Source organism: Sus scrofa, chromosome 15 (genome assembly GCF_054392235.1).
Source record: "Sus scrofa isolate SSC_HxYL_T2T_F1_AM1 chromosome 15, Sscrofa_HxYL_maternal_Yorkshire_Landrace_v2.0, whole genome shotgun sequence".
Taxonomy (NCBI): Eukaryota; Metazoa; Chordata; class Mammalia; order Artiodactyla; family Suidae; genus Sus; species Sus scrofa.
The window spans coordinates 18,209,230-18,232,867 of record NC_139397.1 but is presented as its reverse complement, the minus strand read 5'-3'; the positions used below and the strand labels follow the sequence as shown (position 1 = coordinate 18,232,867).

At 37.8% G+C, this 23,638-nt stretch overlaps 1 protein-coding gene across 4 annotated transcripts in view; it reads left to right on the top strand.

Annotated features, from left to right (window-relative positions):
- Window positions 1-5,578: 5,578 nt before the first annotated feature.
- ACVR2A (activin A receptor type 2A) overlaps window positions 5,579-23,638 on the top strand; it is an 85,600-nt gene continuing 67,540 nt past the window's right edge. For 2 of the 4 annotated variants that reach the window (XM_084998322.1, XM_084998321.1), the window contains exons 1-2: window positions 5,579-5,789; window positions 6,165-6,298. In XM_084998322.1, the coding sequence (XP_084854448.1) occupies window positions 6,244-6,298 (55 nt within the window). In that variant the 5' untranslated portion in view covers window positions 5,579-5,789; window positions 6,165-6,243. 4 annotated transcript variants of the gene reach the window in all.

Sequence of the window (23,638 nt, the reverse complement as noted above, 5' to 3'; positions counted from 1 at the left end):
CAATCTCAACGGGGCTCAAGTCTGGCAAATCTACTCTAATGCTTCTCTCTCCAATCTCCATTAGGACTATGTTATAGCTTTTCATCTTGCCCCTTCCACTTTAAGCTGAAAATCTTGCTTTACATGTCAGGGAATTTAGAGCTCTTTGCTGAGAATATAATCACCCTCCAGTGTCCAGTTCTACAAACTCACCTGCTTCTGCTTGCCTATTCTCCTTCCTACTTGCTTCAATATGGCTTCTGTTGAAAGAAGGAGAGCAATTCTCTCCATGATGCCACATCCAATGGCATCCTTATCTTTTTACTCTTCAGTTTACCAATGTCTCTGTAAATTTCAATACTGTTCATATTTCCCCTTTTACAGAACACTTTCATGTATGATCCCATCTCTCCTCTCTCTCTCTTTCTCGTGCATGGTTTTTATGTCATTTCTCTGGCTTTTTCATTACTTTTTCATCCCCTACCCTGGCTTTTAATCCTGTACTTGCTAAATTTACTTTCTAAGTCCACTCTCTATTTAGATGTTGTCATTTATTTCCATGGCTTTAAATACTGTTTGTGTGCTGACAATTCACAATACATATCTGTGGGATTGCATGTTGACCCAAACTTTAGTCACCTACATCCATTTTCTTACTTTATATCTCCATTTGGATGTCTTATAGGCGTCTCAGACTTAACATTTTCAAAATTGAATTATTTCACTATTCATCTCTCTACTTCTTTCTCTATAATATATCTCTCCACTTAATTCTTGCCTAACTCAACAAATGAAACTACCTCTGCTCAAGAAAAAAAGTAGGAGTCACCCAATTCATCAGCAAATCCTGTAGATTCTGCTTCCAAAATATATCTTGAATCTGTCTACTTCTTTCCATAATAGTTAAAAGTACCATAATCTCTTGCCTGATTTGCTATAACACCCTTCTAACTAGTTTTCTGTTTTCTTTGTTAATCTTTTGCAACTGTTCTCCATCTAAGAGCAAGAGTAATCTTTCAAAACATAAACCAGACCATGTAACTCCCTTACTTAAAATTCTTCAATGGTGTGATGCTACACTTTGAATAAAGTCCAAGAACTTAATTTTGGCCTGTAAGATCTTGGATAGTCTGGAATCAATATCCTTCTCTCTGTATTCACACCACTCTTTTCACTGCCACAAGACACTCATTTCAATTTCTTGAACATATCATTGGTTTTGTACACACTGTTCCTTCTTAATTATCCACTCTCATAGGAATCTCCTTTTCATCTTTTAGGCTTCAGTTTAAATGCCACTTCATTAGCAAGTCCTTCGTGAGTCATTCCCTTCCTATCCAATACTACTACTCTTATTTTTTATCTCAATATCTTGTCAGTTTCTATAAATAGTCCTTCCAATTCGACAATTACTTATTTACTTGCTAATTTTCTATCTTCCTATAAACTAAATGGAGGTATAGGCTATATCCATTTCACTTATCACTATACAATCATCACCTAGCAAAAATCTTATAACTAATAATTATCTGTCAAATAAATGGGTACCACAGATAAAGATGGACAATGTAATGAAAATGGCTGATTTCTATGCAGTCTTGCATTACAGAAAATTTTAGGACCATACCATCAAAGCTTTATTCAAGATTTTAAGCATTTGTCAAAATGGATGAAGGGCACTGTTTTTGAGAGTCTTGGATATATAGCTTATTCTCTATTCCAATGCCTCTCAAATTGTATATGGCAAATTTCTAGTCTATGACACTTTTTAAAAATACAATAAAATTGAATTACTAAAAACACGAAATAAAAATAAAAACAAAATATAAAGCCATATATATATATTTTTTCCTTACCTTCAACAAAGTAAAATTATTCAGTCAAATTTGTACAAAACTTAAATAGTTGTTATTGGAGTTCCTGTCGTGGCTCAGTGGTTAACGAATCCGACTAGGAACCATGAGGTTGCAGGTTTGATCCCTGGCCTTGCTCAGTGGGTTAAGGATCTGGCCTTGCCATGAGCTGTGGTGTAGGTTACACATGCGGCTCGGATCCCACGTTGCTGTGGCTCTGGTGTAGGCTGGTGGCTACAGCTCTGATCAGACCCCTAGGTTGAGAACCTCCATACGCCGTAGGAGCAGCCCAAGAAATGGCAGAAAGCCAAAAAACAAACAAACAAACAATTTTGAAAAAGGTGATAGTGGGACAAAAAGTTAAATGTAACACAGAAACCAACTGGTTGTTGAGATTTTATTACTAGCTAAGATGTAGCCTTTTTATCAAAGTGCTGGATATATTATTTCCATCATAGTTAGTTTCTCTTAACTCTTTTAACTCACTTTCCCAAGCTAAAATATTCTGCCTTAATGTTTTGTCCCTTAGCCATTCCCATATCCTTATTCTTCTCAGTGTGTGTGTTGGTGTGTGTATTTTCCCTATTGACACAGTGCAATGCTATGGTTAGGTAGAAAATGTAAGAGTAACAGTGGCAAAAGCTTGGATAATGGGAGCTTTCTTCCTACCTTGAGCATTTAGGGTGAGAATGATATTCATGAAAGATATGCCATGAAAGAAAGGCAGAGATTATTAGCTGCCTTCTTTTAACTTACCAAGTTTGTTCCCCTTGTATTATAACTTACAGCTTAGGTATATAAGAAGTTCATTTCTTGTGCCATTTCAGGAATGTCCATGTTATCTGAGCACAGGGGTATTTTTTCTTTCTTCCTTCCTTTCTCTCTTTTTCTTTCTTTCCTTCTTTTTTTCTGTAGCTAAATGCAGCAGAAATACTTAAAAATTCTTCATCTATGGGGAATTCGCATGTCTCACACTTCAAAGTGATGTGGTCATCTTCCTGAAGTTAAAGAGGGATTTGGCATATCTTGCTTATATATGGCAGGTGAATACCTTAAAGTGAATGTCCTCATAATATATGATGTGCTACTCAATCCCAAAGGTAAGTTCAATTCCAGCCCTACCTTGGCATTGAACATTTAATCTATACCTTTTTTTCAGCCATGTGAGTTTCAAGCATAAAAAGAAACCATCCTTTGTTCTAGAAGCAGTCTGTGTTTACCTCTCTTTGCTCATCTGGCCAGCACACACTTGACTTTAGATTAAATTGGCTTCTCAAGATTCTTCCAGCTAGGAACAACTGGAAGTTCAACTGAATTTCTGTCAGGACTCTGAACTTGAAATTATAGCATTTGAATAGCTAAAAGGCCAGGTATCAGGTTTGGGAATTGAGCGATGTCAGCTAAAGCTGTTAAACACATAGTTGTGTCAGACTAGAATTCCTTCCAGGTTTCCTTCTCCTTTCCTCTCCTTCCTTCCTAAACCAGTTGGTACAACTTGCATTATGTTGGAGAGATGTTGGATTCGTAGATAAGAAAAAGTGATTTTAGAAAACAGGAAGGAAAGAGGGGCAAAAGGGTTAGCTGCAGCTACCTCTATCTTCTTTATAAGCTTTGCAATTAAAATGGGAATTAGTCACACACTCTTATGGCTTATTTCGTTAAAATATTTTTGAATTAAAAAATGCAGATAGTGAGGGTGAACACAAATTTAGGAACAAAATGGACAATTACTGTTAATGGGTGTTAATAACATCTCACATGGAGTTATTTAACTATTAGAGAATCGTCTAGCAAAGACTTTGACTTGTTACTTCTCTTTCTTTTACAGGAGAGTATTTTTCATGTTCTCTTACATTCTTATACTGGAAATTTGGGTGGTAAGATAAGGAATATATTTTCAAGTTTTAGTCCTATTTCTGGTTATTCCAGTTATTCCACTTGCTCTAGTTTCACAATTCAAGAAATATTGAAGCGATGCAGAGATTAGACAACAGTGGGGCCTGATCCAAGGCATAACTAACATCAAATTTCTGAGTGAACTAAATAAAATACACTGTCCATTCTAGAAATGTTAGTGGCAACTCTTAATTCAATCAGAGAATGGAAGGTTTATATTTACTCCTCTGACCAGCTCATAAAGTCCACAGAACTGCATTACATTAGATGAGATCATTTAGACACCTTGAAGACCAACTGGGGACTTTTCTTAACTGTTGCGCAATATCATTCAAATTCTGAGCACCATGACTTGAGAACTAGAAATCCTGGAGAGACTTTAAAGAGCCACAATGATTACTAATAACCTTGACAAGTTGTAGAAATGGGTAGATAATTACAGGATGAACTTAGTTGAAATACAGAGTAATTTAGAGGAAGAGAAAAATGAGACTATAACTACAAGGGAGAAGGCTTGCTTTGCGGAGAAATAGGGAACGCAGTAAGCTGCAAGTAAAGTGTAAATTAGCCATATAGTACAGATATTTTATTTGTTTTTATTAATAAAAACAAAAAATCATAGCTTATATGTGAGAATAATGTATTTAAGGAGAAGGCAATTATCCCTTGTCATTTATATAAATATTAAGCACCTATCACATCATACTAGACACTCTGAGTGCTGACATAAAATGGGGAAGAAGACACAAGACCTCCCACCCCCCCACCTTCATGGAGCTCGCTAAAGTGTGGTAAATGACAAAGCTAGTACCTTTAATACTCTCTTCAGTTAGTATTCTGTAACCAACTTTGAGTACAGCACATAATGTGAGCTTTCTGAGAGAGGGAATCCTACTTTACGTTTTGGATCCCATTCCGTGCCTAGCACAGCACCTTGTAAGCAATCAACTTGAATTAAGGAGTACAAACAAGCCCTAAAATAACGAAAATTTAAAAAGTAAACACTCGAATGACCATCAAATATGTCGATCGAAATCCTCAGGTTTTCTCTTCAGCGTGTAATAATATTTGAGAACCTATTACATGCAGAACAATTCTCAGCACAAGGCTTTGTATGTAAAAGGAATGGTGGGAATGGATTCGTATTGCACATCGTGATAAATGCGGTGGAAATCTTTGACCGGGTGGACAGCCCACCCTCTGCGAGGCCATCCCCACCCCCTTCCTTTTCTTTTTAAGACAAAACGCTTAAAACAGAAGCCACAGGGGCGGGAAGCACGAGACGACTGAGGGTACAGACACTGGCTGCGGCAGCTCGGCAGCGCGGAGGACCGACTACCACACCTCGCTTCCCCGCGCCTGGAATCTCAGAGCGGACGAGGCGTCCCCCCAGAGGAAAGACAGGGCGCCGCAGACGCCCCCGCGGAAGAGTCACCCGCCCCACCCCGCCCTGGGGTCCTGTTCCTCTTGAGCTCCCTCTGACCCTTCGGGCGTGCGCTCCGTAGAGAGGCCAGGGGAGCACGATTTGGAAACCAGGCGCTCGAGATCGGGACGAACCTCCATCCGCCCGCCCACTCGAGCTCCACGGCCCAGCAGGCCGAGCAGGCCGGACGACGAGGCCTCGCGGTATCGAGGCTCCGTCCGCCCCGCCTCCTCACCCTCCTGCCGGCCCCGCCCTCGCTCTCTCATCCCTCCCCCTCTCCCGCCTCGCTTCCCCGACAATCTCCTCGCGCTCCCGGCCCGGCACGCGCGCTGCGCCCGGCCACCGCCGCCACTGCCGCCGCCGCCACCGCTGCGGAGCGTTCCTTCACGGTGCCCGGCTTCCAGCTTCGGGCCGGAACCGGAAGTTTAGGGGGCGGGGCCGGCAGAGGCCAGGGGACCGAAAACGCGGCCGAGCCCGGAGCCTGGAGCCGGAGCCAGAGCCTGGACCAGAACTTGGCCGCCGCCTGCGCCGCCGACGCCCGCCGCTCCTTCCCCGTGCTGCCGCCGCCGCCTCCTCGGGCGCCGCCGCTGCGAGCTCAGCCGCCACTGGTCCGCGGACTTTGGGTGTCCGGGTTGAAGGTCGGTCCGGACGTCGGACCCAGCTCGGTTCCCGGACTGTCCGGGCGGCAGCGGACGTCGCCGCCGCCGCCTCCTCGTCGCCTCAGCCTGGCGTTTTGTTCCGAGAGACCCGAGAGGCGAGCGGAGCTGACAGTGATTTTGACAGTGATTTAAACCCGCTTTTGTTGTTGTTGGCTTTTCGTTGTTTGGTTTTGTGTGTTGTGATTGTGTGTGGCGGTTTTTCCCCCGTGGTGCATTTTTTTAAATTGTGCTTTCTTTATTTTTAAATTTTTTCCTTTTTTTTTTTGACCCCGTGAACGTTATTTTTTTAATTTTTTTTTTTTTTTTTTGGTCGGGGCTTCCGAATATGTTTTATGACGGTTGATTTTACACCAGGAGGTTTGTCTCTGAGGAAGACCCAGGGAACTGGATATCTAGCGAGAACTTCCTACGGCTTCCCCGGCGCCTCGGGAAAATGGGAGCTGCTGCAAAGTTGGCGTTTGCCGTCTTTCTTATCTCTTGTTCTTCAGGTAGGTGCACGGAGCGCGGCGCGGCGGGGCTGCTGCCGCCGCCGCCGCTGCTGGCGGCCGCGGTTGTCGGTGGGTCGGCGAGCTCCCGTGGACCTTGAGGAGGTTTCCCCGCACCCCGAGCCCCTCGGCTGCCACCCGCCAGGTCCGACTGTGATCTGGAAACCTCCATGAATTTTTCTGGTTTTGAGTTAGGTTGGCGAACTGATTGGAGTGACTGCTCTGTTGTGGAAGTGAGAAAGTCATGGTTTGTGGCCATAACAGTGGATGACAGCGCTGGTTGGGTTGTAATTAAGCCGCAAATACCACAAGTGACAATTTGTGCAAAGGTTTGAGACCCGAAAGGCGTATTCCAAAATGTCATTTAGTATGACATCCTCTGAGATAAGGGTGGTTTTTATTTTTTTAACGTCTTTTAATTAGTACTTCAGTGACTATCACGACAGAGATCAAGTCAGTTGCTGCTTAATTTTGACCGTGAGAAACAATGCATTCTACCAGCAGTTTCTTCTGCGTCTCCCCTCACATTTTCTTCAACTTCAGTGTCCAGCAGTGTTAAAAATAGTTGTAGTTGTTGTTGGAGTATTAACAATAACCCAGTGCAGAAGAGGTATGCTGCTGTGTGTTGGGAATGTGCTGGCTTTCAACCACCATTTATGTGCTCTTTTCTGGCATAGATTTTGCTTACCTACGAATACTTATTTTAAACGCGTTGTATTGAAGCATTGTTTTCGGTTTAGAACAGCCCATTTGAAATTGTGCATACTGTCACATACACTATAGTCATAAAATTCGTTTTGGCCCAAGGTTGGAAGAATAATCTGGCCCCTTTATATTTGAAATTTTGATTTTGTGAGAACATTCTGTGGTTGCAACCAGTGGTTGGAAAACTATGTAGTCTTTTGTATTTGAAATTCTGTAAATGAATACAGCATCTAGCTCAAAAGGTGTGCAAATGTGCATAAGAGGAGAGTTCGCTTGATAGATGGAGCAATTTTAAAGTGGCAATGGATCTATTTTTTACAAAATTCAATATTCAGTTACCAGGTTGTGAGATAGAATTATAGGGGGACAACGAATTGACAGGTTTCATGGCCATGTCTTTATCTCCTTTGCCACAGGGAAATAAGAGGGTGGTAGTCTTTTCTTTGTGTACCTCTGTGGTGTGTGTGTTTGTGTGTATGTCCATGTCCATCCGTCCTCCCTGCCCCCCCCTTAATAGAATCTTTTGTGATGTATAGAATTTTGCTGAATGGTACATTTCCTTGTGGTTAATAAATGGATAAAGTCTGGTCTTATGTCTATAGTGGTATTGATCAGTTCCGGGTGGGCTGAATGTGTTGTGAAATGGCGATCATTGCCAGAGATTAACCAAAAGAATCATGTCTGTTTAAATGGAAGAAGGAACATGCTTAAGGCAGGCTGACAGTTCTTTTTGTGTGTGGTTTGGGAAGGAAGATAAACAATGGTGTTTCTGAAATGAATGAATACTAGATAACATTAAACCTCTTGCTTTTGTGACATAACTTAACCATGTAGTTTTTATTATTTCTGTAGTACTCTTCCTCCTCTGCTCCTATATGTTCTGGTTGGTGAACTCCTCTTGTTCAGATCCCTTTTTCTGATCTCCTGCCCTTGAGGAGGAGGGGCATCATGGCCACTGACCAAGGACTTGTGGACATTATTTTCTCCCAGACCCTCCTGAGTCACACTAATTGGTGAAGCAGGCTATTCTTGAGCATTCTCCAGGTATTACCTCTGGAAAAGCAGGCTGTCAACTACAGATCTTACAGCTTCTTCTGCTTGGCTTGGGAGTAAAAAGAATGGAGCAGTTAGTTTCTTGTAGGGTTTTTTTCACTGGGCCAGGAGGTTAATAGCTAAAATTTTAAAGTAATTTTGTTGCTATAGAGCACATAGATATTGCACTTACATTACTAATTAAGTATTGTTGCATAGTTTTTTAAATAAGCAATCCTAGTTGAACTAAAATATAATTCTGTTGAAGATACTGAAATCTTAAAGACTTTAATCCATATTTATACATGAAGATTTTTAGTACTTAAAATGTCTGATTTTTTAAAAGGGCTTTTGTTATGCATCAAGTGCACTCTAAAAAAGGATTATTATTTTTCCTTTCCTAATTGATTTTTTTCTATGTAATCTGTAATCTAGCCTGGTGAAGCATGAGGATGGCTACTTTTATGAGATTTAAAAATTTTCTCATTTTTTTTTTGTTTATCAATATTTGATTTTTAAAAAATCAAGTGAAGAACAGTAGTAAAGAACAGTTTTATTTCAGGTGCTTAGGATTTTTTTTTTCTTTTTTTTAGTATTTTGTGGATGTTGATTTTTCATTTTCCATCCCATGGTATGTATACTGGAGATTGGTTATGAAGACTATTTGTGTAGGATATAACCAAGTGTATGATTCTCTCCTCTCATTCTAGAGGAAACATTCTCGAGTTTTGCCCTCATCCTGAAATACCTTCAGATTCCCTTTGATTTCAGTTTTTTTCACCCCTCTTATCCTTCCTCAGATTCTGTTTCAAAACACAAATCTACTTCTTAGTTGTTTTGTGTTTAAAGCATTGTGGTTAATTTGAATCGTTCTCCAAATTTATTAAAATGTGAGGATGAGTTTAATACTTGCTCTAATACTTAGGGTTATCTTACCTAGAGTGATGCAGCTATTGTGGTATTTGAATTGCATTGAACAAGTTGAGAATTCCTTTGGATTTTGTGGGAACTGGAACAGTCTGGTCCACATATTTGAAATAAGAAATGTAAATAAAGTAATTTTGTGCATTTTCTTTAGTTCAGCTAGTTAAAACTGTGTGTATGTGCTCACATGGATGTGCTCATTTCTGTGAGAAAGTGTATATGTGTTTGGAGGGGGAGTTGGCAGTACAGTGAGTCTTCTGGAGTTTGACTAACAAGTGATAGATATTAAATCCTTTTTTTTCTAAAAGGCAGAATCTCTTAAATGTAATCTGTGGTCAAGTTCAATATATTGGAAGATTAAGACCAGAAGAAAACAACACTTCCCTCTCCAATTCATTTTGAATTTTTTTTTTCTATTTATGATAGGCCAGTAGTTCTCAAGCATGTGTGACTTTTGCTCCCAACCCCAGCCCCCACCTCCCACCTCTACCCCAGGGGACATTTGGACACATATTTGGGTTGTAACAACTATGAGGAAGGAGGGAGGTTTGCTACTGGCATCTAGTGGGTAGAGGATGGGGATGCTGCTAACCGTCCTGTAATGCACTGGAGAGCCTTCCACAACAAAGAATTATCTGGCTCAAAATGTCAATAGTGTTGAAGTTGAGAAGCCCTATAGTTAATTCTTAATTTTAAAAATTATTAGTATATTAGCAAAAGGACTCTGCTGTCCCTCCCGCAGTTAGTCATCTAAATTTTATGAATGCATGGTATTAATGATCTCCAAGTGACCTTGTATTGAGAGTTTTCATCTTTTCATTATCTTTTAAAATTAGAATGACTAGAAAAATAAACTACATATACACGTTGTTTCATCCTGTTATACTGTAAGAAAGATGTTTTGCTGTTAATGGATAAACTTTCTCCAAACACTTGTTATGATGAAATCCTCATGAAGACTGCGTATTCATTGATATGATGAATGATAGGTCAGGGTATCAAGTTTAATTATATTTGCTTTTGCTTTTCATCCAGTAGTTTCTTTGCTGTAATAATCATCTTTAATACTATTTCCTTTTATCCTTATTGAAATCACTGTGTGATGTGGTGGCAGGGGGGGTGTGTGTGTGTGAGAGAGAGAGAGAGAGAGATTAATATGGTGCCTGGAAGTTTTGTAAATTTCATATAGCGAAATATTTTTATTATTACTTGTTCTCTAAATGGTTTCAAGGTGTAAATTCAGGGATTTTTGTTGTTGATTTTTTTTTTTAGATTATTTCCTTTATCTAGCAAACTTTAATTTCAGGAAACTTATAAAATGATTTCTTAATTACATAATTTTCTTGAGAATCATTATCTGGGTTTTGGTTACCATTAGACCCATTTGGGCTATACTACTAAGTAACATTCTATGATCTGTTGCGGACCCTTGTTCTTTTTGAGGTTAAAATTTCACCGTAATTAATACTTGATTACCTTATTTTGAACCCTGGTGTTGAGGAAGCCAGCCAGCGTAAGAATTACAGTGAAATTTTTAAAATAGGTACCACTACACTACAGGGAGGAAAAATTTTGAAGTTCCTCCCACAAAAAATATGCAAATAAATCTCATACTCATACTGTCTTTGTAACACACCTCCCAGATATTTATCTCTGGTCCTGACATTTTCACCCTTTGTGTCCAGACTCATTGTTTCACGAGCAATGAAGCGTAAGTAAACCAAATGAGATTTTGATAATCTTTAAATTGTCCCTTTAGATTCTAAAACTATTTAGTTGCTTTTTCACTTTTGTCATTATTCTTATATCTCATCTTTGGTGTCTCATAAATCTGTGATTTAAATTTGTCTTTTTATCCTCTCTTAGGTTGCCACCGTTATGGTGCCCCTTGGATACTAAGTTAGGTGAGGTTGGCAATGTTTGATCCCGAGGTCACTAGTACTCCTCCATTTTATTCCATATTCTAAAACTCATCATTACTTCCATTCCCCCTCATTATAATTCCCTTTCCACTTTCCCTCCCTCTTTGTCTTCCCAGTCTCTTCTGTACTTCCCTGTAATATAGGCTACTTGCTTGTGGAACCTACCCTTGCATGGTACCAAAGGTGGCTCAAGAGTGCTAACCCTAGGTTTAAATAAGAACGGATTGAATTTAGAATGCTTGAGAATTGACCAGATAGTCTTTTTTTTTACTGTTCTTTTCATTTGTTGGTGCCTGGAATACCACACACACACTTGGGCTGGTGTTACTCTCTTGGAATCAAAAGTCGTGAACTTCAGATTGCTCTGGTTCATATCCCTTTTTAATATTCTGGTTTTCTTAACTCTTGCTGCTTTCAAAAAGTTTATCTCTTATTATTCATTCTTCATCTCTGTTTAAGCCAAAATTTGACCAGACCAGGGATTATATTTATTTCCACAGCTGGGACCACATTAGACTTCCTCTGTAGTATATTTAATTCTTTTAGGTTATAATAGTCATGTCTAGACAGAACATTGATTTCAAATTGACTATTGAACATCAAAGTTCCAGGAATAGTGTATAGAGGAAGGAGAAGAAGTCGCAAAGGGAAGAAAACTGCAGATAGCAATTGACTTTCTGTCGTTCTCCAACTAGATTTCTGTTAGTCATTTTCATGTACCCAACACATCTGATAGTCAGGTTTTGTTTAATAAAGGGAATGTGTTACTGTTTCTGAGGTTCATTTCTTCAACTATTATAATGATGGACATACCGGGCAAAAATGGGAGGTTCTTATGGATACTGGACAAAAAAGTGGTTGTGGTGGTCAGTAGACTTGGGTTCCAATGCCAGCATTGCCACTGTCTAACTCATCTGTCATTGCTGGTTCTTAAATTATTGCAGTACCTTTCTAGCTGTGACTATCTAGTTCCCTGCTACTAATTATTTTTCCAGTCCATCCACAGAGCTGCCACATTGACCTCATTAAAAAATAAGTCTGACTATGCCATTCCACTTAAAGCCTTTCACTGACTGTGAGTCACCTTTAGCATAAAATCTAGTCTTAGAATGGCATGCAGGTCCTTTATCATTTGGTTCTTGCCTGTTTTCTTTTACCTTGTGGTATAGTGGCTAAGAGTATAGACACTGGAGTTAGACTTTCTCGCTTTATATCCTCACTTCACAACTTAACCTTGGACAGATCACTTCATCTTTTGTGTTTCAGTTTTCATCTATAAAATGGGGATATTAATAGTGCCTCCCTCAGGTAGAGATTTGAAGATTAAATGTCAAACATCACTAAATGCTAGGTATTCTGCTGTGTCTCCTCCTGAGCATGAGTCCTATATTCCGAGTATACCAACTCAATTTGCAGTTTTCTGGATGTATCATCCTTTATTGTATATCAGCATGGTATCTTTGTACATGTCATTTCTTCCTCCTTTACTTGGCCAACTCCTTGCTGTTAAGACTGAGAAGTATCACATCTTGGTAAACATTATTTCTCTGCCCCCCCCCAACCCAGATTGAGTTAGTTGATTTTTGTTCTTTATAAATGACCTTGTTTGCAGTAATTATTGTAAATGTTTACTTGCCCATATACAGTTTAGATTCTGAGCTCTTTGAAGATGTCTTTTCTTTATCCACAGACCCACTCCAAGAACCTAACACACAATATATATATATGCTCAGCAAATGCTTATTGAATGAATGAAGTAGAAAATTTTCATTATGGGCCTGGGTTTTTCCTTTGTATATTAAAGCAATATACTTGGATTGGATGATCTCTAACTTTTTTCCTACTCTAAAAGCTTTATTAATTCTCTAGTTTTAAGGGTAGCGTTTAATAGTGACATTTTATTAAGAAAAAGTGATTTTGCTGGTTGTTTTGGGGTATCCTTAAGTTCTGTCCTTTTTTTTTTTTAATGCTCTGTCTCTGATCCTTAGACCGAGTCTTTTAATATAATTTGAATCGTATAGATTTAGAAGACATCTTGGAGCACTTCAAGTTCAGTGGCTTTCAGGTTTTTGTGAGTGTAACCCACAATAAGAAATACACATTACATCATGACTCAGTTCCCATATACATAAATATGTATATGTATCAGGAATAGAAATTTAATAAATTAGTAACTCTTATTGTGTACAGGACACTTTATTTTCTGTTACATTAACACATTTTTTATTAGGTCCCGTTAATTAACTCAGTGACCCACTAATGGGTTCTAAACTAAAAAATACTGATCTAACTAATAATCTCTTTCTCCACCCAATCTCTGTTCTTCTGAATAGAGAAGGAAGTTGCATAAATATGTGCAATGAAAAATATTTGCACTGAAAACTATAATCATTATTTAATCTGTAAAGGAGAACATATACCTAGGTACAGAATATAGAGAAAACTGGTTCCAAGGGAAAACATGGACCTGCCCTGTATGAGCTTGTCTCTCTCTTTGACTAGCTGGATGAATTATGCACACACAAAAGGTGCTAAAACAAAATTAGAGTAATTTTGAAGATCAAATTTTTTCATTTAGGAAAGGCTCGATGGAGGAAATAGGCCCTAATAACAGGGAAAAAATGTCTTTTCAGGAGGTTGAGAAGTATATTCATCTTAATATGAGAGAGAAGGCAGAAAATAGGATCGGGAACACAGAGAGCACTTGTGAGTAAACTTGACCATGGTAGAAGGCAAGTTGAGCTGGAGGACTTTTTACTAAGTCTGAGGAAGAAACTGATAAAAAGATGTATGTAATTGCTTAAAGTCAACATTCTCAGTTGAGGGAGTTAAATCCAGATGAAAAGCAATTAAAACCAATAGGAGATAAGAGTGGATGATAGTGATCTTGATGGATGTCACAAATACATATAGTATATGGAATATAGAAAAGAAAAATAGCTTAGAGATTAAGATAGAATGGTGGTACTACTAAATAAAATTTGTAAAGAAATAAAAAGCCAGAAGAAAATAGGAAGCACTTTCACAACTGAAGAAATTGTGCAGAGAGAGATGGATTTAGAATATAAGCATGAATGAAAATATAAACATAGATTTGGAAAAAATAAGACTAGATAAAAAACATGAGAGCATATTTTATATATATATATATATATATTCACTACATGGTGGATATATGTCTCCATCGTGAGGTTCAGTTAATCCTAAGCACTAGTAGCTTGGTGTGTTGTTTGTATTTAAATAATGGTCATAGTCCAGTAATTGCAGTAATTGCCCATACTGGTCATTCAGATTATATTCTTTGAAGTGTATGCGAGGCAGGTTCCTCACAGTAAATTATACTGTTTTGTAAAAGTAGATTTATAAACTTTTCTGAAGTTAGTATATGTGATTCTGGCCCGAATCCTAAGCCTTTTTAAAACCATTCTTTTGGACTAGATAAAAGTACCTTTTGAGGGGGGTGGTAGTAACTAATCATATTGGGAGTAATTTTATTCTCTAATATTGCTGAAGCAAAATGTAAATCAATGAGATAATTATTAGAAGGACTCAAGTAGGGAGGGGTTGCCTTTTAAAATGAATGTCTGTACATATAATAATAAGCCTATCTTATCTAAAGCTTTGAGAAAAGATTACTAATGTTACAGTTTACATTTAATAGAATTGAGAACTGTATTGGGAAAAATCTGTCGATCTTCACATCTTTATGACTATACTTTGTAAATCAAGCTTGTTCCAGGGCATTATTTCAAGAGGAAGGGGCATGGGCAAATTATCAGATCATGGCAAGTTTCTAAAATTGTGAGATTAATTTTTTTAAATTTGTAAGCCAAAATGTAGTAAATAAAATAATATGCCACATAGAACACAGTAGCTTACATACATGTCTGTTTTTATCCTATCTTAAGTCTTGTTTTAAAACAATTTAAAAATATAGGTTCAGTTCTAGGGTGATCTTAAAAATCTGCTGGTAAATTACTTATAAGTTAATATGAAATAATATTCTGACTAAATGATTCAGCTGAAGAAAATATAAATAATGCTGCCAGGTAGGTGCCAGGAAATACCTGGAACATAGAGATAATCGTGGTTCTTGTACAAGGAGTTCTTTGAGTTCTCATTGTTCTAACACGTGGTAAAAGGAAACCCTGGCATAAATCTTCATTTCTATTTATTTGTTGGAATTTGAAATGTTTCTTATAGACAGTTTCACTTAAACTTTTAAGTGTTTTAAAACTTTTCATGTAAAGTCAAGTCTTGAAAGAGTCTAAAGTCTGTTTTGGGGTACTGGCTACAAGCTTTGAAGATAGGATCGGTAGAGTTTTGAGGTCAGTATTTAGAAAGTGGTAATAACATTTTGGATTATAACTTAAGACTCTCATTTAAATTCTTACTTTTCTACTGATTCTTCTTTGACCATGTCAACCATGAAGACTTTACTTATCACTATTAAAGAGATGAAATAAGTATTCATTCATTTAATAGATACGTATTGAACTTCGTGCTAGGCACAGTGCTAAGTGCTTGGGATGTAGCAGTGAACAAGTCAGACATGATAATGTCCTTACAGAGCTTATAGTCATATAGTAAGTAGTCAAGTGAATAAAATAATTACAGGTTGTATGTGCTCTGACAGGGTTCTGAGAGGTTAACTCTTTATTTGCCTCACATCACATATCACAATCTCAAATTACTTAGTTTATTTATCTACCCCTTTATTATCTGTTCTTTCCACTGCTAGAGTATAAGCTCTGTGAGAGAGGGTGTTTCACTTACTCATCACAGTACCCAAGGCATTGCACGGTTTCTGGCACAGAGTAAAAACTCAGTAAATATTTGACTGACTGCCTGAGGAAATGAATACAAGTGCGGCACTGGGGAGATAGGGACAAGATCGTGTATGGCTTTTGATATAAGCTGGGAAAGAGAATAAAATCCAAAGGGCAGTGGGGAGCAAAAAGTTTTAAGGAGGAGCCTGATCTGGGTTATGTGTTAAGATCACTGGCAGCTATCTGGAAAATAGATTGGAGATGTGTGGAGAGAGGAGGTAAGACCAGTTAGGAGGCTGTCTTGTCAACTTAACCTAGAGAGATTCTCTAAGTTCCCCTCTAGCTTTGTATTCTAGAATTTGCCTCCACTTACCAGTCTTCCTCTCATTTTCTAAGTCACCCCATTTTTTCCTCTGCTTATTATCAAGAAAAATGGATAGCTTATTGTGCAGGTGAGAACTGAATACAGTGTCTGAAAAAAAAAAAAAAAACCCTCAAAAAAGATAATAAATAGCAGGCCAGAGGTTATTGAATTTTTGTGGCAAATTTAGATTCTGTGCATCTGCTAGTTTATATTCTTGCTAAGCATTTCTTTCTGAAATTTATTTCTCTCTGAAACTTTGGCTTTATTCTTTTTTAAATGCCTATTTTTCATATCACCTCTTTATTGTTTTTACATGTAATATACTGTATTGTTGATATGGTTGAAGATTCAGAAGTAGAAACTCACCATATTTTGTATCTTCTTAGAAATTTCATATATTTGCTGATTATTGAAGTCTTAAAGGCTAAAAGGATAAATTGTTGATACTGTGGGCTTTAATTTTTACTCAGAGCTGTTGCCTTTAACTGTTAAGTAGTTAGTTGAATATTTTTATATGGAAGATTTCGAGCCTCTAGTGTTGGTGGAAGGGGGAAGTGATGCTTGGCACAGGGAAATCAACTATATTGGCAGAAGTTCAGCATCATCATCTTTGACTAGGAAAAACAGCATTTATTACACAGAGTTAAGGCCAGAAGAGACATTAAACTCTACTGAATTTAGAAATATAATGGTGCCTGCCTCTTTTCGTTTGGTTTCATTTGGTTTCTTTCATTTTGGATATAGGTAAGGCTGTCTTTGGTTAGCTACCTTCTTCTAAAAAGAAATATAGATTTGGAGTTCTCTTGTGGCTCAGCAGGTTAAGGATCTGGTGTTGTCACTTCAGTGGCTTGGGTTTCTGCTGTGGCGCAGGTTCGATCCCTGGCCTGGCAACTTCCATGTGCCACAGGTGCAGCCAAAAAAAAGTGTAGCTTCACCTTGTAAGTTATTAAAGGTCATTTTATTTATTATTAACTTAAATAGTAAGGTGACTAGAACTGGTTGCAAGGTAGTGGAGTTTCATATGGCAAGATTAGTAAATAGAATTTGTTAATTACTTTTATTTAAGTTAAGAGTTGAAGTTAACTTGTGTAAGTACACTTTAAAGTGATTTGAGGAGAACCAAAGTCAAAGTTAAAACAAAAATGATAAAAAATGAGTAAGGGCAGTTGCAGGATATTAATTATTCAAGATGAGCATAGTAATAGTAAAGCAATTTGATTAGTAGGCATTCAGAAGTAGAATATAATATCTTTCTAAATGACCATCCTTTTATTCTATATAAATATTATATAATAAATCTTTCTGGGTAACCTTTAAAAATATTCTCTTCATTTTTAGTTTTTTATAAACATAACGTGTGTTGAATTAGGAAATTAATTGCTAATTATATTGTTTGTTAAAATGTAAATAGAGATCACCTGTTTTCTGAGAGGGCTGGAAATAATAGAAGCAATTAAATCAGGAGGCTTTAACTGCTGAGAGGGCCTGCCTAACTGTCAGTTACTATTTTCTCCATTAACTTCATCAAAATGATTTTTATGAAGAATAAACTACTCAAGCTGGAGGATGGAGTAAAATTAAAAGATTAAGTTTGAAAAGAATATTGTTAGTTTTAATTTTTTCCTTTTGAATTAGCGAAGGTTAGTTTTGATAGTCTACCCACTGATCTTATCTTTCACTACTATAGCCCATTTATCTTTACTCTGTCTATGAATAAAGATTCATTCTATAAACAGCTGAATATCAAATCCTAGAGCAATGTCTATTCCTTACAGGGACTTTAAAGATACTGCTTGAGGTGGCCTTTCTCTGACCTCATCTTTTGCCATATTTGCTCTCTTTGTTACCTCTTGAGTTTTTTTCCCACTTGCCTTTCATTAATACTTATGAGGGGACCAATATCTGACTTATTCACTGTAGTTTTTCCAGCTTCTGACACATTATAGGTGCTTAACAGATATTTGTGCACGAGTATTGAATGCTTTCAAGTGCTTAGGATGAGGTCCACAGACTTTTTTGTAGCGGGCCAGATAGTAAATATTTTAGTCTCTTTTGTAAGTACTTATCTCTGCCAATTGTAACACAAAAGCAGTCATAGACAATATCTAAATGAATCAGTGTGACTATGTTCCAATAAAACTTTATTTATAGATACTAGAATTTGAATTTCATATAATTTTCATGTGTCACAAAATATTCTTTTTCAACCACTTAAAATTATAAAACCATTATTCAGTGGCTGTGCAAAGTCAAGCTATAGACTGGATTCAACCTGTGGGCAACAGTTTACCAATCTCTGGCATCAGCAGTTGTGTAGGTAGCGTCCTCCCCCAAGTTAGAAATAAATACATTATGTCCAAAAGCTTTGGAACCTAGGAAGCATTTTTTTATAGGATCATCATCATCTGTGTTGGTTACATTCCCAGACCAGTCTATAAGCCTGTTTTACCTTCGGTGTTCTGTAACCCAACAATACGACTATGTCCCCAGGAATAACACTGACACGAAGGGAAAATGGAGTTAGCATTCCTTCTTGGACCAGAAGAAACAGACTTTTCCTAGCACTATCAGAATTTCCTTCTTTCCTGAGAGTCCTATCAGGAAGTACCCCGTACCCTGGGGCTTCAGTAGGGTGGTATGGTGAAAAGACTAAAAAGAGCTTTGTGTATGTTCTTAGGGAGGAGAAAGGTGGTGGGGAGAATGAAAGAAAATAGAAAATATCTGAATCATGCATACTAAGGGTAGTATTGTTTTGCGAAACCTCAGTTATGTGTGTGATTATATGTATATATGTACTAGTGAAAAATGTATTTCTTACTGTGATTTGTGATCAGCCCTGTGTTCTAAGGGCTTAAAATACTGATCCTGAGATCTTTTATTCTCTTACTGTATATGAGAGCCAAATGAAAAAATGTAAAGAAGGCCTCTTAAACACTTGTGGCAATGTATTGCTGGTACAGAGTTACCTTATGAGGTAGTTACCTGTTTTACTGATGAGCAGACAGCTAGTAAGCTTCACAGTTGAGATTCAGACAGATGCTTACCTTATTTTAGAATATGTGCTTCATCCATTATACTGTGTTGTTTTCCTTGTAGGGAAAAAAGCCATGTATGACTTCCATTGTTTTTAAGAGGACAAAAACCATCCCAGTTGGTTACAGCTCACCAGATTTCTTGAGACAAGGCATTGGCTTAAGTATTAGGACAGGGCCAATGGAAGAAAATGGTTAGAAACTCTATATGAAGATTGACATATATTAGAGGGGCTCTGCCATTTTGCCTTAATTTTTTTTCTTCTTTCTTCTTTGTATGACTAGCCTTGCTCCTTCATACCTCACCATCATCATGGGCTCTTAACTCATGCTAGAAACAGCAAGCGTTTAGTGAGGAAGAGTAATAAAATCTTGTCTTTAGCTGAAGGAAGAATGGGGAGGGAAGCCCAAGTAGCAGTAACAAATGCCCACCTGGCCACTCAGATGGGTTGGCTGTTCCTAGGTGACAGTGTCTAAGTGGGTATGGGTAAAAAATTAATTGTGTTCCAAGCAGAAGTCTTAGCTTTGGAGACTCATAGCTTTGATATACTAATTGAAAATAGTTCTTTTTAGTTATTATAGAAAAGCCTTTCTTAAGCAATACTTGATTAGTCTAGATTCAGTTATTCATTTAAGTACTTAAAAATCATAATACATGTTTAAGATGTGTCTGTTTTTCTTATGTATTGAGTTAGCAAGTATGGTGAAAACAAATTTATGCTGATTCTGATTTCTAAACTTGATTTGGAATTGTCTTGGGAAGAAGTAGATTGATAGGAAGGCTGTTCTTAACTAGAAAAGTAACAAAACCATAGCAGACAGATACCTTGTTAATTGAGTGGAAAGATGACAGATTCTTGTAAAATTGATTATCTTTCTCAAGCTGAGTTGAGATTTCTTTTTTTAATTGAAGTGTAGTTGATTTATAGTATTTTATATATGTAATATGCTATTTTTAAAAAAAATACTCTTTTCCATTACAGTTTATCATAGGACATTGAATATAGTTCTTTGTGCTATATACTAGGACCTTGTTTTTCCCCTCCAAACATAATCTGCTAACCCCATCTCCCACTCCATTCCTCCCCCAACACCCTCCTCCTTGGCAACCACAAGTCTGTTCTTCTTGTCTCTGAGTCTCTTTCTGTTTCATAGACAGGTTCATTTGTGTCCTATTTTAGATTCCACAAAACAAGTGATAATCTCTTTCTGACTTACTTCACTTAGTGTGATAACCTCTAGTTGCATCCATGTTGCTATGAATGGCATTATTTCTTTTTGTTTTCATGGCTGAGTGGTATTCCATTGTATATATGTACTGCATCTTCTATATTTATTCATCTGTCTGTGGACATTTAGGTTGTTTCCATGTCTTGACTATTGCGAATAGTGCTGCTGTGATCATAGGGGTGCATGTATTTTTTTGAATTATAGCTTTCTCTGGATATATGCCAGGAGTGGGATTGCTGGATGATATGGTAACTCTGTTCTTAGTTTTCTGAGGAACCTCCATACTGTTTGCCATGGTGTGGCTGTGGCTGTGGCAAGGCTGAAACTGCAGCTCCAGTTAACCCCTAGCTCCGGAACTTCCATGTGTTGCAGGTGCAGCTGTAAGAGGGAAAAAAAAGGGCCAAAGACTTTAATAGACGCCTCACCAAAGAAGATGTACAGATGGTAAATAAATATATGAAAAGTTGCTCTGTATCATATATCATCAGGGAAATGCAAATTAAAACAACTATGTACCACTACACACCTATTAAAATGGCCAAATTTGGAGCACAGATACCACCAACTGCTAGCGAGGATGTGGACCAGCAGGAACTCTCATTCATTTCTGATAGGAATGCAAAATGGTAAAACTACTTTGGAAGACAGTTTGGTGGTTTCTTTCTTTTTTAAGAATTTTTAAATTTTTATGGCTGCATCCAGGGCATATAGAAGTTCCTGGGTCAGAGATTGACTCCTGAGCCACCGCTGCAACCTTTGCTACAGCTGCAACACCATCGGATCCTTAACCCACTGTGCTGGGCCAGGATTGAATCTGCACCTCTGCAGTGACCAGAGCTGCTGCAGTTGGATTAACACATTGTACCACAGCAGAAACTCCAGTTTGGTGGTTTCTTAAAAACTAAAAATCCTCTTACTATATGATCTAGCAGTCATGTTTCTTGGTATTTACCCAAAGGAATTGAAAACATGTTCATACAAAAACTTAAGCACTTAAAAAAAAAAAAAGAGAGTTCCCATTGTGGCGAGGCGGAAGCGAATCAGACTAGGAACCATGAAGTTGTGAGTTTGATCCCTGGCCTTGCTCTGTGGGTTAAGGATCCAGCGTTGCCAAGAGCTGTGGTGTGGGTTGCAGACGTGGCTCAGATCTGGTGTTGCTGTGGTATAGGCTGGCGGCAACAGCTCCGATTTGACCCCTAGGCTGGGAACCTCCATGTGCCACTGTTGCTGCCCTAAAAGGACAAAAGACAAAAGACAAAAAACAAACAAACAAACAAAAAACCCAACGACTTATGCACTGATGTTTACAGCAGCTTTATTATTAATTGCCAAAACTTGGAAGAACCAAGATGTCCTTCAATAGGCTAATGGGTAAATAAACTGTGATACATCCAGACAATGAAATGTATTCAGGACTAGAAGGATATGAGCTATCAAATTGTAAAAATACATGAAGGAACCTTAAATGCTTATTACCAAGTGCCAATCTGAAAAGGCTACATACTGTGTGGTTCCAACTACATAACATCTAGAAAAGGCAAAACCATGGAGACAGTAAAGGATCACTGGTTGCCAGGGGTGGAGTGGGGGAGAAGGGATATATAGGCAGAGAACAAAGGATTTTTTTAGGACAGTAAAAATACTCTATGATTTATAATGATGGAGACATGGACATACATTTGTCCAAACCCGCAGAATATATAAACATCACCAAGAGTGGACCCTAAGAACCCATGGACTTTGGTGATTGTGATGTGTCAGTGTAGGCTGATCCTTGGTAACAAATGTAGCAGTCTGGTGAGCAATGTTGATAATGAAGGAGGCTGTGCATTTGTGGGGTCAGGGGTATATGGGAAATTTCTGTACCTTCTTTTCAGTTTTGTTGTGAACCTATAACTTCTCTAAAAATATAAGTCTAAAAAACTAGTTGCTAATGTTGCTTATTTTTGTATAGTACAGTGTGTCTAGCTTTGAACTGTTTATTGAATATGAATGAGCACAACAGAGTGAATCTGAAACTGAGGGCATTCCATTATATTTAGTGAGAAACTGACCTTTGGCAGATGGCCATGCTGTTTTGTTTAGGATATAATAGTGTTTGTTTCATTTATAATATTTACGTTTATTTATATATTTATTGGACTCTGGCTTAATTTTAAAATATCATTTGATTTTCAGGGAAGAATACAATTGCTTGTCCATATCCATGTGTTTTCCATCTATGGATTCAGCCAATTGGGGCTCAAAAATATTTGGGAAAAAAAATCCAGAAAATTCCAAAAAGCAGAACTTAAATTTGTTGCACACTGGCAACTATTTCCATAGCATTTACATTGCATTAGATACTATAAGTAATCCAGAGATTATTTAAAGTATACAGGAGGATGTAGAGGTCATATGCAGATTCTCTGGCATTTTATGTAAGGGACTTGAGCATCCTCAGATTTTAATGTCCTTGGGAGGAGTGAGGAAGGTGTCCTGGAACCACCTGCTCCCCCTCCCCCCACCAAGGGATGACCCTACTATTATTTCCAATTATGTATTTTGGTGGTGGTGTTTTATATAGAAATATGGGGGGATCTTTTCAGTAAACTATAAAATGGAGTAGTGTGTCATTTGATAGTATATTCCCAAATGAGAGCATCTCAAAAACCATTTTCCAGAATGAGGTAAAGGTGAAAGGGAGTGGGTGTGTTAGGGGAATACCTATAATTTCCAAAAAGTATATTTAGTTTTATTTTCTCAATATTTGAATTTCAACATTTCTGGGAAAATACTTACCTTTTACTAATGTTTTATAGTTTTCTAAGTGATTTCATTTGTGTTCTATTTGATACTAGGTAAACCTATTTGAGATAGGTTTCATGGATTTTTTTTATTCGTTTGTTTTAACTCAGAAGATAATAGAATTAGTCTGAAGTCACTAACCAGTGGAGATAGAACTTAAACCCTAATTTTTAAGCTTTGTGGTCTTTTGTAAAAGCAAAGAATGCTTACCAACTTTTACCTCATCCTCCTCTGCCATCTCCCACCCTTAGTGGAGGAAATGTTTGCATTTACACTAGAGGTAGTTGCTTTGCAGTTCATCCTTGTACCACACTTTGAGAAATTCACTCTTGATGCTGGATAAGGCGGGGTTAGGGGTGCAGGGCAGAAGTAGCAATACAGGAGCAGGAAGCACTAAAGTGAGTTCTCATTCCAGGGCAGAGGTTGATTTATTCTTGCCTGGATAGTTTGATGGCAACCATAAATCCATATATGTTAATTATTGCTGAAGGAAATTTGTAGGTAAATCCTGCCTTTGATTGCTGCAGAATGCTTTTCTTAATCACTTTTGTTTTTGATGAAGGATGGTTAATATTGCT